Genomic DNA, 17,593 nt, shown 5'->3' on the forward strand with positions numbered 1-17,593 from the left:
TTGTCGACAAACGTTCGAACGTTCAAAATTTGATTTTTTTTTGCTTTTCCATTGAAAATAGAAATTCATTTGAAAATGTGAAAGTGTGGCATTCATTGGCTCTTGAGAAAAACAACACATTGATTCCTATTCTGTTAGGAATTCATTTAAATACTCCTAATAGTGCAAAGAGAGAAGTGGAATTTAAAGAAGCATTTGAGTTTGCACGAATTCATTTGAATGGTGAAATGTATTAATCAACCTAACAACTAGTGCTTTTCTTGAAAGAGTTGTACGATCTTTGAAGGCGATATTAGAACACAACAAAAAGAAAAACTCGAACACCAATCATTATTACACACCACAAAATGGTCAATCTTAAATTGTTTATCAAATTGAAACCAATCAATAAGACTCAAAGAGTCCAAAAGATGGAAGATATTCAGAATCATTGCGAAACATTGAACAATCTCTCTTTGAATGCATTCCAACAACTCGTTCAAAAGAAATTGAATCATTCAAGCTTTGAAAAGATGAATATCAAAGTAAGAGTTGGCGACAAATTTAGATCCATTCACAATGAAAAGAAATGGAAGGAATGGATTCCAAAACTCGAAATGCCCACCAATTGCACAGATTTGATCGAATTCAAAGTGGTGGTGGTTTTAGTTGACCACATGGTTCCTTCGATGGAGAATGTCACATCATCTCAAAAGGTTGAACAAGTCATTGAAACAAAAGAAGAGAAGAATGACACTCCCTTGCCGTCATCCACTGAAAAGGAAATGACACCACTCGTTCCTACCTCTCTTGGAAACGAATTAGCTGCAAATCAAAAATCTCAACAAGTTAATGATTTGAAAAGATTGAAGGATGAAATTGCTGATATCAAAAATGTGTTAAAATTGAAAAAGCAAGAGTTTAAGAATTTAAAGATTGAAATCAAGCAGAGAAAACAACTTTCTGTTGCTTCTGATCTGGTTTGTGTCGTTCCAAAAGAAGCAACTCTCTTGCCAAACGAAACCAAATGCACATCAAAGACAGAAATGAAACATTGGAAAGAAGAACGCAAACATGAAAAGCTCATGACAAAGATTGAGAGAGAAAATTTCAAAAAGCTCAAAAAGGAGCTCCAAAAGGCAGATGTGAAAGAGAGATTCAAACCAAGTTCGAATCAAACAAGACCATGCAAAACAATCCTCACTCAACAACATCACTAATGTGTGGTGGTGATGTCATTTCGAATGGTTCACTGGCTCACACTCAATCATCTTCTCAACAACGATAGGATGTGTGTTTTCCATCACTCAATTTGGACACATGTGTTGTGTCGCGTGAGATGTTTTTCATACAATAATCTCGTTTCATACATCATATCGTTTTCGAGTGAAAGTTGTTGTGGACAGACAGAATATAGCTGGTTTGAGGATTCTTGTCTGTACTTGTGAATGGAGTAGTGTGTCATCCCAAATTTGGACATTGCTGGTCGTTGAACTGTCTATGTAAATAATCATCCTAATAGTATTCAAAATAAATATATATCCATCCGTAGTAGTAGCAGTAGTTGAACACTTGTTCATGAATTTGTCCTCTCAAAACCTCGACTTCTGCATTCTTGATATTTCACCCAATGGTAAATTTCGATCAATCTTCACCTTTGGGTTGCACTTAATCATTTCTTTTTTGGATTAGTGATATTGATTTCTTGTAAGACCTACTCTGCAAGTTCTTACAAGTCGTCCAATCCCTCACTGTGAAGAGAAGAACGCTCACCTCAAGATATATGAAATGCAACCAATCGGACGAGAAATTCATCCACTCTCCTTGATTACTCATCATAAATGTCACCACATTTAAAAGTACAAGTGGATCAAAGATTGTTCAGAAGGAATACCAAGTCTTAAAGGATAACCATAAAGACCTGTTCCTCGATGAGAATAGATTCTCAACTTGCCACGACCATAAAGACCTTGATCTGGAGGAAAGACCTTAAAGATCCGTTTCTCTCGTTTCAATTTTTTAAGGAGGTGGTAGAAAATTTTCACAAATGTCCATCGTCCCAATCCAATTTGTCCACCATCTGAGTTTAGGATAGTTTTAGATTCATTCATGAATACGTGTATTTTGGTATTATTATTGTTGTTGCATATATATATTATGATTATTAATAAATATTATTATTATTATTAATATATTATTATTAAAATATATATTATGATTAATATTGGAAAATATAAATGATGATGTCAGAATATTTCACATGTTGTGTGAAAAACATTGTTTCATATATAAAAAATTTCACAACGTACGTAAATGTCCACTGAATATAATGTCACAACTATCATTGAGAGGCATGCATGAGAGCATGGATGGATTATGAATAAGAAATATTCGAGGTGTGGTGATGGATTTTCTTGGAAATTTTGAGCTGAGTTGTGTAATAATTTGTTCATGTTTTTCGTGATTGTAAGAAAATGTAGATCCAATGACTTGAATTTCTTCCTTTCGACCCGTTAGTTCAGACCATCTAGAAATTGGTATTGTAATTTCTTGATCTTCCAAGAGAGAAATGTTATTTTCAGAGTAAGCTTCTAAAACCTTATCATAGACTTCATAATCATGACTATATTTTACACACATTGCATCACCAAATAGATAATGAACCATCATTGATTTCATACATTCATTGGAATGTTAAACATTTCAGTTGAATGCAACACTTACTTTCCAAGACATGCAACCACTTTGTGTGAAATTTCTTTTAAGGGAGAAAGTGCTTCTTTCAATCCAGTCATTTCCAATTCAGTGTCATACGTTTCCATATCTCCTGTAATGATCACCAAATCAATTCTAGAATCTTTGGCCACCTTTTCACACAATGAATACAATCTCTGCTTGGACATGAATGGACCCAAGTGAACATCTGTGAATTGAAAAACTCTCAAAATTTTTGACTGATCTTGATGCACCACAGTATTCGAAGGTAATTCTTTCACTTGATCATTTCCACAATCTTCTCTGTGAGATGTGAGATCTAAATGAACATGTTCTTTACAAAAGGGAGGATTACAATAGCTCAAATAGAATGCATAGAGACTTAGGACAAAAACGAGCACATTCATGATGAGATAATCTATTCTAAAAATGTAGAGAATGTATTCTGGAACTCCAACGAGAAAGAGTGATCCTGTGAACAACATGTAGGGTCCAGCGAGAAAAGAGCCAAGTGTGGCCCATCCCATATACCTTGTGTGAATGTTAAAAAAATTAATAAAATTATTGAAATGTTCAACCATGAATAATAATAATTGCAAATAATCATGGCAATGTTCCAAATGAATGGTCATAATTTTAATGTTGAATGAATAGTGTGTTAATATTGGAAATTCATGTTTTGAATTATTTTGTAATCCATTGTTAATATTAAATAATAATTGTCATATTATTCATTTTGAATTATTTAAAGTTATAAAGTAGACCTACCAAAATCCAGGTAAACAAATTCCATACAAATACCACTTGGGTTTCAACTCTCTCCAAAAAGTTTGAACATAAATATGAATATACAAACATGCATTCAAATACAAATGCACAACAAATGGTAAGATTGGAAATGCTGCAATTATATTAAAGTACACATTGACAAAGATCGAATGTAAACCAACAAAAATGTAAAAAAATCGAGAGAGTTTTTCTTTCTTTACAAATCTGAAATATAAATAGGGACCAATAATTCCGAGAGTGGATTCCAGTAAATAGATGAATGATGGAAGAATTCGGGAGTAGAGAATGAATTGTGGAATGATTTGAATCATTTTTTTTGATTAAAGAATTCGAAATTGAAGGATGTCACAAATGAACTCTTGCGGAATAAGTGCGTGCGCGTTGGACTACAAGTGTTCGTCCTTAAATAAAAATTATGCGTTTTAGAAGTCTTGTTGTTGTTGACTTGGATAACTTGCAATACTATAAATTTAAATTATTTTGTAAATAATTCCTTGTTGAATATAACATTTAAATAATTATATAATTTTTAAGATTATGTAAAAAAAATGGAACAGTCCTCCTTCTCCCTCCAAGAAAAAGAACAAATTCTCTTAAATTTCCTCCGAAATGAACTACAAATGAAAGCTGAAACAGAATATCATGGTCCTTCCGATACCGTCGATGATTGGAAGAGAGCTCTCAATGGAAGATATTCCGATACTGAACAAGTGAACTACAAGTTATGCAAGAATTTCTTTCTTCATCATAAAAAAAAGAAACAGCAAAAGTTTTACGGAGTTGCTTTGGCAGATACAATGGTAGATATGAATAGCATGTCTAAACAGCTTGGATTGGGATCTGGAAATTTGAGATTTGCTGATCCTGAGGACTTGACGAGTTTTTTGGATATTCAGCCAGGTCATGTTACACCATTGTGTTTTCATGTGTTACATCCAAGTGTACAGAAACAAAGACCAGATATATTGAGGAAAGGAAGTGATGACTCACCAAGTGTGGTGGAAAATATGAAAACACTGACAATTATTATTGATGCTGCCTTGTTAAGGAAAAATTCAAATGCATCAAGTACCATGTTGCTTTTTCATCCACTGCATAACTCAGCAAGCACAGCGATGAGTCAAGAGGAATTTGTGAAATTTATGAAATCATGTTTTGGTGAAGAGGCTTGGAAACAATTTATTGTGTACGATTTTGAAAACAAAACGAAATTATCGGTGCACGATGTTGATTTTAACTAATATTTGAACTTCATATTTATTGACACGCTTAATCATTTATTTAATTATTACAATCATATATGTTGGCTAGTTGTGTTAAAATTGTTACATCACAAAGCTGAGGATAGTTCCCAATACAATGGTTTTTCAAATTTAAATGAAGCACATTCACTGTCCTCAAAAAGTAAGAAATATATGGATCCTCAGGTTGCACATCACTGCATATTCGTTTCTTCAAGTGTGCTGTATCCTCTGGAGACAATAAATTCACAATATGATATTCAAATTTCCATTTCTTACTTGGTGTTAAAATTTTTGTAATATTCTGAAATAATAGAATTGAGAATCATTCTTTGTTGACAGTCATTGTCCACACACTCCAATTCTTTTCGTATGATGGAATCCATTGCTCCATTATATTTAATTCTTGCATTTCGTAATCTCTGCACGAAAATATCTGCTTTTGTAAGGACCAACACAATTCTGTTGTCACAAGTCCATTTGCTGTCAATAAGCATGTCATAATACGCAAGACTGTCCTCAATTTTTGTTATTCTATCATCATAACTTTCAGCAAAATCTGTCAGCGATGCAACCACAATAAAACAATCAATATTTTCAAAGCAATGAAGCCACCTCCGTCTTGTATATCTATCACCCCCAAGATCGAATGTCGAATATTGTAGATCATTTCGCATGAACTTGTATTCATAGATGCCTGATGTGGAATCTGAGACATAATGGCTGGGATTAAATTGTATTTCATTTCGAGTCATCTTTTGAATTAAAAGTGCAATGTTTTCAGGTGGAACTCTTTCTGGATTCCATTCAAACACCATTTCTTGTACATGAGAACTCTTCCAAAACCACATTACAAGAGTTCTTAAATCCTCTAGTTGAGCTATTGATATCAAATGCTCGCTGCAATGAGAGGTTATTGTTGATTTGTTCATTAATATTTGCTTGAGTGGTGTTGATTGGATCACATCATCATGATTCAATATCTTTGAAAGGTCATCTGAAGAGAGTCCTTCCATCACTAATGTCAAGACACATGCCAAACTCTCTTGCAACACCTTCTTGAATTCTTCTTTGGACAAGGACAATTCCTGAAAGGACCTGACCAGTGTTGTTTTTCCGTTTCGTTGTGATCCAACGACTGCTATTCTTCGGAATGGTCCTTTCTCTTCCTTGTATGAAGGTGTTGTGTCACAACAAGTGGAGGTGTTCTTGGTCTTTCGTTGTCCCATTTTTGATGTTGTTTTTGTTATCTCTGAATGTATCTCACACAAACTTGTCCCAAATTAATGAAGAAAATGTTGAGATATTCATTAGTACTAAGAGAAATCTGTTTATAATGTTTACTGTATTTTAAAAAATATTAAGAGTTCAACCTGACTATTCGGCAGATATGCTCTTCTCAAGTAAGAATTGAACGGTAATCAGCACCACAGGAGGCAAATAAACATGTGCAATACTTCTCTTCTCCGGATGCTTGCTGTGGGAAAGTGTGGCGGCGGTTTCAAAAAATATAGTTTGCCAAGCCAAACGTGCGAATAAGCTCAAGCACAAATAGCATATAGCAACGAGAAACGTGTGCTTCTTTGAAAGGATCAGTTTACAGATGATATATGAAGAAAGAAGTGCTATTGTAGAGCCGTAAATACATTGTCTTAATTCATCATGAAATAATTATTCGTAAAAGTGGCTACTCATGAGCCAGAATTGCACCTACCTCAATGAATGATATCCAAAAATCAACGTGTCAAGCATGACTGAAACTCCAAAAACTAAAGAGAGTGAGTAAAAAATCCAAAACTTTTTGTCTCTCCATCCAACCATTGCACAACTACAATACGTCGTTATTAATGAATAAAGTACAAAGTTATAATGTCCAGAGACAGAATTGGGATGAATGTTGCAACTGTGATCAGAAATCCAAATTTTCAAGAATATCACTAAGGCATGAGAGCAAAAATACCATGAGCTTATTTGAACAACCATTCGTAACGTTTGTTTCCAATTTTTACAAATAAATATAGGTGAATATTGTCTAGCATATGAAAAGAGAAGCATTGCAATAATTCCTAGGAGGGTTAAGGCAGTATAGGCTGGAAAAAGAAAATACTTTTTGATTGTAATAGCAAAATGGACTTGTGATTTGTCAAATCTATCCATAAAACATTTATCAAGCAGATCATCTCCATAATTTGTAAATAATATAATACTAAAGAGAAAAGCAACTAATGAGAATAATGTTATTAATTTTCAAAAATCACTTACATGGTCAGCACACCAACGACGCCAGTGATCGGAAGTAAAATATTATCAAGAAAATTGAAAATATATGAATTAGCAGAATTTGATGATCGTTCCGACACATCAATATCCACAGTATTGCTCGACTCTGTCATCCACGATGGTGTTGATGCTATCATCATGTGAGTTGGTAATCATTAACAATTATAATGTATTATTTTACAATTCAATAGTTTACCACAATTTCCACCAGGTCATCATTCAACAAGAATATAATTCTTGCTAATATATTTGACGAGAAAAACCTACAAGATAATTGTCTTAAAATTTTGCTATTTCGGAAGTTATGAGAAGATATCATGAGATGCCCAACAATTGATTGAAAACAGAAAAGGCGTTCTCTCTTGAATGGTGTGGCTTATTTTTTTTCGTTTCTCTCACATGGAGCTTTTTCGCGAGCCTTCTACGGACCATCCTGTCCAAGGTCATGAGGATTCTTTAAACTCAACCATAGATATCCCAAACCAACGCATAGATCTTTCAAATGAAATAAAATTCGTTCGTGTCAGTAGTATCGAATGATGGACAAGAGAGAAATATATCTCTTCTTTTTTTTTTGTGCCTTTTGCTGTAGATGTTGCTGATCCTTCCCTCAAAAAAATCGCATAAAACTACAGTTTTCGAAATTTATTCTTTCGCTCCGACTAGAGTTCTTTTTCAAACATCTTCATCAAGAATTGCTTCACCATCATCATCGTCAGAACGATTACATTCCAACAGATCTGTTGTGTTGTTGATTCAGGTCTGAAACAAAAGTTTGCATGGAAATAACGCCATTGTTTTCTCCTTCATCCTCGATTAAATCCCTCCAAACCTCCTCATCCCTCCTTCCAATTTATTTATTAATAATAATAATAACAATCAGTATAACATTCATTCAAGATGGGCATTTGTGCTTCAAACATTCGGACAACCACGCTGGAGCCAGCCTCCTCTCAAGACGATGGAAAAACGAAAAAGCTCTATGTTTCTTCAACGAAAACGACACAACATCCTACTGACAAACAGCCCATGGAGAAAACTCGGACGGATCTCACAAAACATGAAGATGATAAGCAGACAGGAGAAAACAAAGTAATTAGAACTTCAACAAAAGACAACATCACGGATCCAAGCAATCCAAATATTCAAGGTAATTCCAAACCTGCAGATGACAGCAAAGCTCAAAAGAAAACTGCTAATCCAACAACAAACTCAAATAATGTAGCATCGCCATCACCCAATGGCGATTTCAAAATTTCTTTTTCCGAGCAAGGAGACAAATATCTAAGTGTACAAAAGTGGTTAAACGAGGCAGTTTTAAACGAACATTCACCCAATCCCATTCTACCGATTGGTGGAGTTTTTATACATAACATGCCGCCAGAGGAAAAGAATTCTCTGACATCCCATACCAATCCCAAAGCTGAGGAAGACGAAACTAGTTCACTATCTACGTTTAAACGGCACAATAGTATGATACCTTCAACAAAGCACTATGAAATCTCATAGTAATAAAGACTGCTTTGATAAGAGATTATTTCGTTCTTCAAGCAAGATGAGGTACATGTTCACCAATTCTGTTTGAGAACACTAGTTTATGACATGCTTAGATCCCTAATAAGCACCAAACTCCAATCGCTAAGAATCGTCTTCAATGATTGAGTGTGAAAGGTTGTGTTCGAGTGTGTCGTCAATCTGCATTATAATGACATGAATAGTAGCAAAAGGGAAACAACTTTTTTAATTTGGACTACATCATCTGATCAAGACGATCAGAGTCTTCATCAACATCGTCATCATATCGTCTCATTCTTGACCTGAAAGAGTCTCCAGAGATTAAATATGTACTACCTGCTCTTTCTTCAGCCAAAGTACGCACTTGTGTCAATTCTAGAGAGTTGATTTCGGTGGTCTCTACATCTTTTCTCTTTGAAGCTCCAGTTGCCTTAAGACAAATGTCGATCGTACTTAACAAATAATTTACAGTAGAAGAGGCTGATGGGTGGTCCAATGATAATTTGTTGGAACACTGAGACAACACGTTGAGAATGTCATATTTCTCGAGTAGAAGGGCAATGTTGGCGAGCTGTGATGTTTGTGTTTTGACAAGTCTAGTTAAAAAGTCACAAATGCCTTTCAATACAAGGAAATCTGTTTCTGAAATTGAGGTCAATACATTAACCATCTCAAGGAACACAACGTGTGGTTTCTTAGCACAAATTTCAGTTATTAAATTATTGGCTTGAATGGTGGATGGAAGCAAAGTAGTGAAAGCAAAATACAGGAATTTGTTTTCTCCGCTCATGGACGAGTAAAGCTTTTCATGTTCAAATTGTAGAACCGTATCAAAACAGTCATACGAGGCCATTATTTGAGTTAATATAGAAACTAATTCTCCTCTAGTCAAAGCAGGAACAGGGGTAGGATTGGTAGGAGTGGCAGTAGTGGAAGATTTGCTGTCGTCTTCTGATTTTATCAATTGGTTCAGTAAAAGTGTCATGACAGCATTAGGAGTGCTCTCATCTCGAATTAGTGCACTTGTTTTTGACGATGAAGCTACTGGTGTAGTTTGAAGTTCTTCCTTCTTTTCTTCTTCATTGGTAGCACTTGCTGGTTGGGCGTCCTGAGTTTCTTTTTCCTTTGGTGGCTCTTTGAGCTCAATGTTTCTAGAACCTGAACGAATTTTGAAATTTTCTTTTACAACCTCGAAAAATACGGCAGGATTTTTCTCTATCAAGGAAGATACCTCTGTCAAAAATGCTTGGACTGTTACACTTCTCAAAGTCGAAAGCATATTGAATTTTGATTTGAGCTTATACTTGAATGCCATTCTGAGGTTACCTTCATCGTTGCAAATAATATTTTCCAGTATGTCAACAGTATAATCAGCAATCTTAAAAACTTTGGAGCCTCCAACGTCCGAAACTTTGATTGAGCAAATTTTCTCTACAATATTTAGTTTTAGCAATTTTGTTGCAACATCTCTACTCTTACTTGATAAGTTTGAAAGAACATTCATAACAGGCCCTAAAAGTGTCACTGAATGATAATCTTCTTTCTCCAAAACCGATAAACAAATGTCTAACAACTTGTTGTATTCCTCCTCTACAAGACTAAAAACTTGCAATTGTTGAACTAGACTTTCTGTTGTGATTTTTTCTTTCTTGGTTGAGAAAATATCGTTGAGCTTTTTCTGTTGGGTTATTGCAACGAAGAGCGTAAACAAGGATATCAAAGTTTCCTTAACTTGAGGTTCTTTTGGATCAAGTTTGAGTTGTCCTTCTCCAATTTTGAGCAACAATCCCATAAACTCATTCTTTTTCGACAATATCAAGTTCTTGAACTCTTCACTATACTCTAAAACTGCTCTCATAACACCAAGAGTACTAGGCTTTGACTTTTGTTCGGTAATATCTTGGTTCAGTTTTTCCATTAAAAGGTTGACCAAAGAGTCCTTGAGAGATTCATTCTTTTGGATGCAAAGGCTTAGAACATCAACACAGGCAAAACCAATGTCAGGAATAAATAACTTTGAAAGCAGCCAGTTGCTGGCCTCCTCCTCTAACACAATAACCGAATCCTTGGCTTGCTCTTCATCTTCCATACCAGATTCGAGCATAGATAATTTGATGGCCTTACTGATTTCATCCTCTTCTTCTAACTCCTCTTCTTGTTCAGATGCATCTTGGGGATTGTTGAATATCCATTCCATGGCTACCATTAACTCATTGTTAGCTTTTCTAAGGGCAACACGGCATTGTTTTTCTGGAAATCCCATTTCCATGAGTTGTTGTACCAAAGACTCATTTTCTGTCACAGTCTCAGTTTTTTCTTTGGTGGCAGTGGGAGTTTTGGAGGATTCTACCCCCTTAATGATTTGGCCAATAACGTTGATCATACCCTTGAGGAACGCACTAGGAGATTTGTCAATGTTAGAATGCTTCCAAATCTTTAAGATACAAGTGGCAACAGTCTGTTGAGTCTTTTTGAGAAGCTCAGATATGTCAAATGTGGTGGCTGTGCTAACTCCTCTTGTGACAGGAGATGTTGAAATGTATGAAAGCGAGGTGATTCTCAACAAAAACTTTGTTGTACTGGTCAAAAAATTTTGAGAAACAAACTCGTCGCTTAAGGTGTACTCAATAGTTTTGACAATATCATTCATAGATGGTGCTTGATCATACGAAATTTTTTGATCGAGAACAATCTGCACCATGTTGGAGTAATGATCCAACATCACATTGAGTGTTTTGGTTTCAATTAATGAGCTAAGAATGAGACTGTTCAAATTTCTATATCGTTCCTTGATCATGATGGATGAGATGTTTTCAAATATGCTTTGTAATAATGCAATTCTGTCTTGCCATGTACTGTTAAATGAGCCGAATTCTTCTAATGCCACTCCAAAATTGGTGGTTAAGATTGACGCAAGCTTTTTAGCTTCGGTGACAGCAATAACAGAGGGACTTTTCATAATGTCGAAAATGGCTGTTTGCATTGTTTCGTGCAAAGAAGTAACGAGCTTTAAGTAGCTGGATACGGTTGAGGAAATAAAAGTTCTATGTGTGCGAGCTTTTGCGTCTTCTGCTGTTTCTTCAACTGCAGGAGGTTTTGTTTCAGTGCTACTTGATTCTGCTGGTTTGTCGTCGTATTTTCCTGATAATTTCTTTTGAACGGAAAGTCGATCAGAAATTCTTTGATTTCTTTGTGAAACAAAGTAGTTTCTTAGTTTTGCTTCAATCTTTGCCAATGGAACAAGTATATCTTTACCCTTGGTATTCCAAGTGTTCAGGAACAGTTCGTCTGGATCTTTAAAGACGTTGATCATTATAGGTAAAATCTTGGAAATGCAAAACACTGCCCTCAAATGAGAAAACTCGTCCAATTTCACATCATCTTTGAGTATTTGCAACTTTTGAATGAGAAGATCTGTAAATGTATCGAGAACTTGAGAGTTTTTGGTTTTTGCTATCACTTGGAAGGGAGTTGATATTCTGGAAAAATCAATAACTTTTTCTGGATTAGGAATTAGTGTTCGATCTAAGAGGTTTGTAAGAACAGGTAGACCTCCTTTTTCTAAGAATTGAGTTGAGTTTTCTTTGTCGGTTAGGACTTGGGCTACAAATGCCAAAAAGTTGATTCCTAAACTAATTAAATTCATTCCGGTCTCTGTCAATTGTTCAACGTCACCCACTTTTTCGTCTTCAATGTTGGAAAGCAAAGCTTTAGACACAGAAACAACAGCATTGATGTTACTTTCGCGTGTAGAGGTGTATGACTTGATAAAATCCAGAAGACCTTTGCCAATGGTGCCTGAATATTCTTTTGAAAGAATTGTTCCATACTTTTCTTTGGAAAATACCTGAAGGAATTGAGGAATAATTTGCTCTTTCTCAATAATTTCAAGGCATTCAGTATTTAAACTTAGTTCTGAAAGGAACGGAAGAACGGAAATCAGAACCTTTGAATATGGGGCAACTCCATTCTTTATCAAGAGTAAAGTCTTTTCAAATGCTCCGCTATTTCTAATTGCTGGAATTTGAGTTGGCTCTCTACTGGCAAGTCTAGTAAGTAAGGATATTACGTTATACAATACAGAAGGACCAAACCATAAGTGATTCTCCAAAATTTGATTCAGTTCACTAATGTGTTTTGTCTCAAATAGTTCAGAAATGTTCAAATCGTTATGATGAGAGCAAAGTATTTCGAAAATTCGTAAGCATGCCGAAAGTGTTGGAACTTGATAAACGTTTAAGAGTTCATAAATTGCAAAATTAGAAACATCAATTGGCTTTCGTTCAGGATATGCTTGTTCTATTTCGCTTATTTTTGGGATAGCAATCGCCATTAGGTCAGAGAATACGTTGAGTGTATCAGTCAGTATAGTTGGTAATGACGAGAACCTTTGTTTAGGATCGGTAAAAAGCTCTACCATACATATGGCTTTCATAACTACAAAGTCAGACTTGGATTGAAGCAAGTTAATGATATCAGACGTCAAACCTGTTTCGTGAAGAGCTTGGGTTCCAATGGGCAATCTCGCTAAAGTAACAAGTAAATCAAGAGCAGCGGTTAAATAATTTCTGTCGTCAAGAAGATCTTCATGGTGTTGATCTGAGTCATGAAGAAACTTCTTTGTGATTTTGCCCAACAATCTTTGAATAAGGCCATTATATGTGGATGTTCCATGGGTAATTAAGGACTGAATGGTCAATGCTTGATATTTCGATTTGTGCAGAATTAAAAAAGCGGAAAAAAGATCATAGGAGGCAATGGCAATTTCTTTTGGTAGCTTCAAAACTCCAGATTCATCCTTTTCAAAGCATGATGTTAGTTCTTTTACGATATCCATATTCTTGTCAGAAATGTCAACAGTGACTGCAAGAGCCATCAAACGGCAAATAAGCGCCTTTTTTCTTGTTTCTAAATTGTAGAATGCATAAGCTAAACGAATATTTGTCCACAATTCAAACTTTCTTGGTGGTAATAATTTACCAGCGTTGGAACCCTCCTTTTTAACGAGATCATTGAACAGACTCAACGCGTCAGGAGCGGCTTTTTTCACATCCGGTATTGTTATCTGTTCAACGAAATCGGTCGGTTGTGGTTGATGTTGTTTGCCTTGATCCAAATATTCCTGAAAAATGCTGAAGTTCAGAGTTGTACCCGCTTGCATCACATCATTTGGCAGGTTTTCCTCATAACAATATTGAATTGTGTTTTCTCCATAACCTTTGGTAAAAATGGTGAGCTTCCTTGCTAGTTCCATTGAAAGAAATTCTCTATCACTAAGAGCAGTACGTTTCTTGAAGTGTGTATGGACAATTTTAAGAGACAAGTGTATAATATCTAAATTCTCAGAGTTGAGAAGAGAAGATATCCTCTATTGAAAACTTGATAGTTATACATTGTTGAATACCAAAATACTTACATCCAAAGAATGGTATGAAATAATGCCAACTTTACACTGGGAAAGAATGATGTTGGTAAATTCTAAAATAGAAATAATCAAATCCACGTTCGGAGTCTTTTGAGAGGTTTTGATGTCCTTTGTTGGTGTTTGCTTGTGATGCTTTTTGCTCTTGTCTCCAAACAATAATATGGTACTTTTTGCAATTATTTTCTCAAGAATTTCATCAAACTTGTTCAACACATCAATCCATTGTGATAGATCAACCTGATGATGATGATCAGACTCGATTTATCAACAATAACAAATCCCGAAAGTCTTCTAACTTACCTTGTTACATGCTACAGCCAACGCTTCACGGGATTCTTGCTCACCAATAATTTGCTTGATGACTTTTGATACATCCTCAGACTTTGCCTCCACAATTTTCTGGCTAACGCCTTTGATATATCCATCCTAATATGTGATAATTTTTGAAGAAAAGGCATCGGGTTAAAAAGATGATCATGATGATCCAACATTAGCAAATTATAAACCATGTTTTTATACATTGAAAAAATTCATCATTAATCAGAATGGAAAGTTATTGTTAAAGAATAGAACGCGAATTCAAATTGATCTCTTCTTACCTTTGGTTCATTCTGTTGCGATTGGCGATTGAGAAGAGTCTTGTTGAGTCTGATGATCATTTTTTGCTTGATGTAAAAATATGTTTATCTTCAAAAACTAATCAAACCAAATTCGAACAAGCGCCAACCTCCTTTCTAAAAACATTAAAGATATCTTGTTCGATCGTCCAATTCTTCATTTTCCAAGATCAATTAAACTCTTATAATTCCAGCATATTTAAAAATTCAACCACGAGTAAGAATTCAAGTGATTCATGTAAGTTGTTCCATTGAAGGAGACCTAAATCACCCAACAAGCGACTCACAACAAGAAAAAGGAATTGGACGAAAAGATCAAAACCTTAATTCAATGAAAACCAAGACGATACACACTTGTATAACGAGTAGCCTCCAACTGCTGTCAACGCCAAAGCTCCAGATGCCAACAAACTAGTCCTTGCATAATATTGATAAGGATGATTGTGTTTAAAATCCAAATCATTCAACCCCAAAACACCCTTGGTCTTGTACACAAAATTATTGGCCTCTTCTGTCACCTCAAGAATTTGCATGTCAAAAAGATATTCAAAACCTAATTTCTCATAAATTGGTTTCCCTAAACGAGTGGCATGCAATACACAATATTTGTATCCACTCATTCTTGCAATCTTCATTAATAGTGACACGATGAGTGTTGCAAAACCTCTTTTTTGAGCTCCTGGACGTGTCACAACTGTAAAAAGGGAGGCACAATGTCTACCTTTGATTAATTGACCACAAGAAACTACTTTTCCATTTTGTTTCACAACCAACCAATGATAGAATTCAGATTTCGTAGGGTAGTCCAAATAGTACTCAGATTCTTCCTCTTCTAAGAGAAATGAATCAAATGCTTCAATATATGTCTCTGCAATTTCTACAGCTTCCTGAGGAGTGTCAAGAGTTTTTAGAACAAAATCAGAACCTTCTGCCAACACAACAGACTCTCCATTCACAGCTCGATCCAATAACTCTTCCTTGAAATTGAATTCATTTTCTAATTTCCTTATATATTTTAAATAATTTTCATTTTGGTCCATACAATGCTCCAAATCGGCACACATGCCATAACACATTTCATACCAGCTTGACGGCAACTCGCTATAATACTCTTTAAATTTTTCCAAACGTTTGGTACTGTTTTTACTCTCATAATCAGGTAAAAACACATACACTGGAGTGTTATGTGCTTGCTCCCGAATGACATTCATTAACTCCATAGGTGCGAGAGAGTACTCCTCACCAGTTTTATTGCAATTTCCACGCCCATTCTTATCACCTACATCATTATTTTCTTGTTGTTTTCTTGTGGTTGTAGAGGTTGATGGGAGGATGGCATCTTTAATGACATAGTAGAGGTCGGGCATGGTTAAAGCTTCAACATCGGGTCGGAAGGAGTACAAACTCTCATTCTTGGTTTCGTGTAATTCCAAGAGCTCCGGGAAGCAAGTTTCAGCTGTGATTCGATTCAAATCAAAGATTGAATCCATGACGAGATGTTTCTTGTCCATTTTTTTGTTGTCAATTAAAGAATGAGAATTGACTCAAGCGTCCACGAAATGCATTGCGGAGAGTCTTGTTGTTGATTATCACTCTTGTGAGACTCCGAAATAAGGTTCAATTTTAAATATGAATTTGAATATATTTATACTTCAATTTAAACCTGCGTCTATTTTCTTTTTTCCGTCTCAAAACTTTGTCAACTCTTCCGATGACTTGTGAGGCACGTTGGATTTCTGCAAAGGCGCCAGTCTTTACAGTACGGTCGTTGTGTGAATTATAGTTAATTTTATAGAACAGCGTTTCGTCCATGTATGGTTCCTTTTGAAAGCTTTTTCATTTACAACCATGGTTTGAGAATTTCAAGAGACATTTCGTAGAGCTTGGTCATTTTCTCTGGATCATAACTCTCTGCATTACTCCTTGATGGCTTGCAATGAACAAAATATTTGCCAGAGATTCTTTCCAACTCCTTTGCACATGCAACGTAAATTTGATTAACTGCTCCTTCAATGGGTGTCAGAGCAAGGAGCTTAATTCCAAAATTAAAGACATGATTGAAAGGGAACCACAAGTGAGTTCCAATATTTGTTGCGACAATTCCTGGATGAATAGAATTCACACTCACACGGTCGGCCAATCCCTCCTTTTTCAGTAACTTATCAAAATGATAAGTGAACATTATTTGAGCCATCTTGGATTGAGTATATCCATCGAATGGATTGTATCTTCTCTTCTTAGAATCAGGGTCCTCAAAATGAATTGTTCCTGGATGATGAGCTTCAGAAGAAACAAAAACAATTCTACTGTCAGGTCCATTCTCAACTAAATTGTTTTTCAACAATAAGGTCAACAAAACATGTGCCAAATAATTGCATCCAAATTGAAGTTCATGACCCTCCTTTGTGAGCTCATAAGGAGGAATCATCACGCCAGCATTATTCATAAGACATTTCACCTTGAATTGTTGATTTAATTTGTCAGCAAAAGATTTCACGCTATCCAATGAGCATAAATCTAATTTCATAAATTTGAGAGAAACCTTTGAATTTTTCTTATCGAGTTCTCGTTGAATCTTTTCTCTTGCTTCATTACCTCTCTCTTCGGAACGGCATGCCAAAATAACATTGAATCCAAACTCACAAGCCAATGTTTTTGCTGTTTCAAATCCAATTCCCGAGTTGGCTCCAGTGACTACATAATATTGATCGGAGGTGGGTTTCACTAATTCAATCTTTCCACTAATCATCTCATTGAGTGTGGTAATGAGAGGTTTAGCCTTTTCTCCCACAAACGGAATCATGGATTTGAATTTGGTGAGAAGCTCCAACTCACACACGAGCAAATACAATCCATAGAAGCAGAAAGAGAAGAATTCATAGGCCTGAGAGAGAGCGTGTTTGAACGAGGTTGTTGTCATTTTTTATTTCTCAGTCAATGATATCTTCCGAACCGAAAAGGACACCGACCTAGCATCGTCATTGGTTGGTGAACCAGGTATCGTGATGAAGAAGAGTTAATTTGACAAACCA

General features: G+C 35.5%; 9 protein-coding genes across 9 annotated transcripts; 3 read left to right on the forward strand and 6 right to left on the reverse strand.

Moving 5' to 3' along the window:
- Window positions 1–347: 347 nt before the first annotated feature.
- On the forward strand, window positions 348–1,199 carry FDP41_002679 (uncharacterized protein; the record flags this gene model as incomplete). The annotated part of the gene is made up of 1 exon (XM_044705899.1): window positions 348–1,199. The coding sequence occupies one exon, from the start codon at window positions 348–350 to the stop codon at window positions 1,197–1,199; it is 852 nt and encodes a 283-aa protein (XP_044562877.1).
- Window positions 1,200–1,832: 633 nt separating this feature from the next.
- On the reverse strand, window positions 1,833–3,794 carry FDP41_002680 (uncharacterized protein; the record flags this gene model as incomplete). Its single annotated transcript, XM_044705901.1, has 4 exons — window positions 1,833–2,059; window positions 2,289–2,602; window positions 2,704–3,225; window positions 3,463–3,794. 4 exons carry the CDS (start codon window positions 3,792–3,794, stop codon window positions 1,833–1,835), a joined length of 1,395 nt encoding a protein of 464 aa, XP_044562878.1.
- A 237-nt stretch (window positions 3,795–4,031) lies between these two features.
- Window positions 4,032–4,724, forward strand: FDP41_002681 (uncharacterized protein; the record flags this gene model as incomplete). Its single annotated transcript, XM_044705902.1, has 1 exon — window positions 4,032–4,724. One exon carries the CDS (start codon window positions 4,032–4,034, stop codon window positions 4,722–4,724), a length of 693 nt encoding a protein of 230 aa, XP_044562879.1.
- Window positions 4,725–4,999: 275 nt separating this feature from the next.
- On the reverse strand, window positions 5,000–5,953 carry FDP41_002682 (uncharacterized protein; the record flags this gene model as incomplete). Its single annotated transcript, XM_044705903.1, has 1 exon — window positions 5,000–5,953. One exon carries the CDS (start codon window positions 5,951–5,953, stop codon window positions 5,000–5,002), a length of 954 nt encoding a protein of 317 aa, XP_044562880.1.
- A 148-nt stretch (window positions 5,954–6,101) lies between these two features.
- FDP41_002683 (uncharacterized protein) lies at window positions 6,102–7,323 on the reverse strand (the record flags this gene model as incomplete). Its single annotated transcript, XM_044705904.1, has 4 exons — window positions 6,102–6,375; window positions 6,439–6,930; window positions 6,987–7,134; window positions 7,272–7,323. 4 exons carry the CDS (start codon window positions 7,321–7,323, stop codon window positions 6,102–6,104), a joined length of 966 nt encoding a protein of 321 aa, XP_044562881.1.
- Window positions 7,324–7,904: 581 nt separating this feature from the next.
- FDP41_002684 (uncharacterized protein) lies at window positions 7,905–8,513 on the forward strand (the record flags this gene model as incomplete). The annotated part of the gene is made up of 1 exon (XM_044705905.1): window positions 7,905–8,513. One exon carries the CDS (start codon window positions 7,905–7,907, stop codon window positions 8,511–8,513), a length of 609 nt encoding a protein of 202 aa, XP_044562882.1.
- Window positions 8,514–8,754: 241 nt separating this feature from the next.
- Window positions 8,755–14,603, reverse strand: FDP41_002685 (uncharacterized protein; the record flags this gene model as incomplete). The annotated part of the gene is made up of 4 exons (XM_044705906.1): window positions 8,755–13,887; window positions 13,936–14,181; window positions 14,245–14,370; window positions 14,544–14,603. 4 exons carry the CDS (start codon window positions 14,601–14,603, stop codon window positions 8,755–8,757), a joined length of 5,565 nt encoding a protein of 1,854 aa, XP_044562883.1.
- A 281-nt stretch (window positions 14,604–14,884) lies between these two features.
- Window positions 14,885–16,072, reverse strand: FDP41_002686 (uncharacterized protein; the record flags this gene model as incomplete). Its single annotated transcript, XM_044705907.1, has 1 exon — window positions 14,885–16,072. The coding sequence occupies one exon, from the start codon at window positions 16,070–16,072 to the stop codon at window positions 14,885–14,887; it is 1,188 nt and encodes a 395-aa protein (XP_044562884.1).
- A 329-nt stretch (window positions 16,073–16,401) lies between these two features.
- On the reverse strand, window positions 16,402–17,481 carry FDP41_002687 (uncharacterized protein; the record flags this gene model as incomplete). Its single annotated transcript, XM_044705908.1, has 1 exon — window positions 16,402–17,481. The coding sequence occupies one exon, from the start codon at window positions 17,479–17,481 to the stop codon at window positions 16,402–16,404; it is 1,080 nt and encodes a 359-aa protein (XP_044562885.1).
- Window positions 17,482–17,593: the final 112 nt, after the last annotated feature.

Source organism: Naegleria fowleri, assembly GCF_008403515.1.
Source record: "Naegleria fowleri strain ATCC 30894 chromosome Unknown tig30, whole genome shotgun sequence".
NCBI classification, from domain to species: Eukaryota; Heterolobosea; class Eutetramitea; order Acrasida; family Naegleriidae; genus Naegleria; species Naegleria fowleri.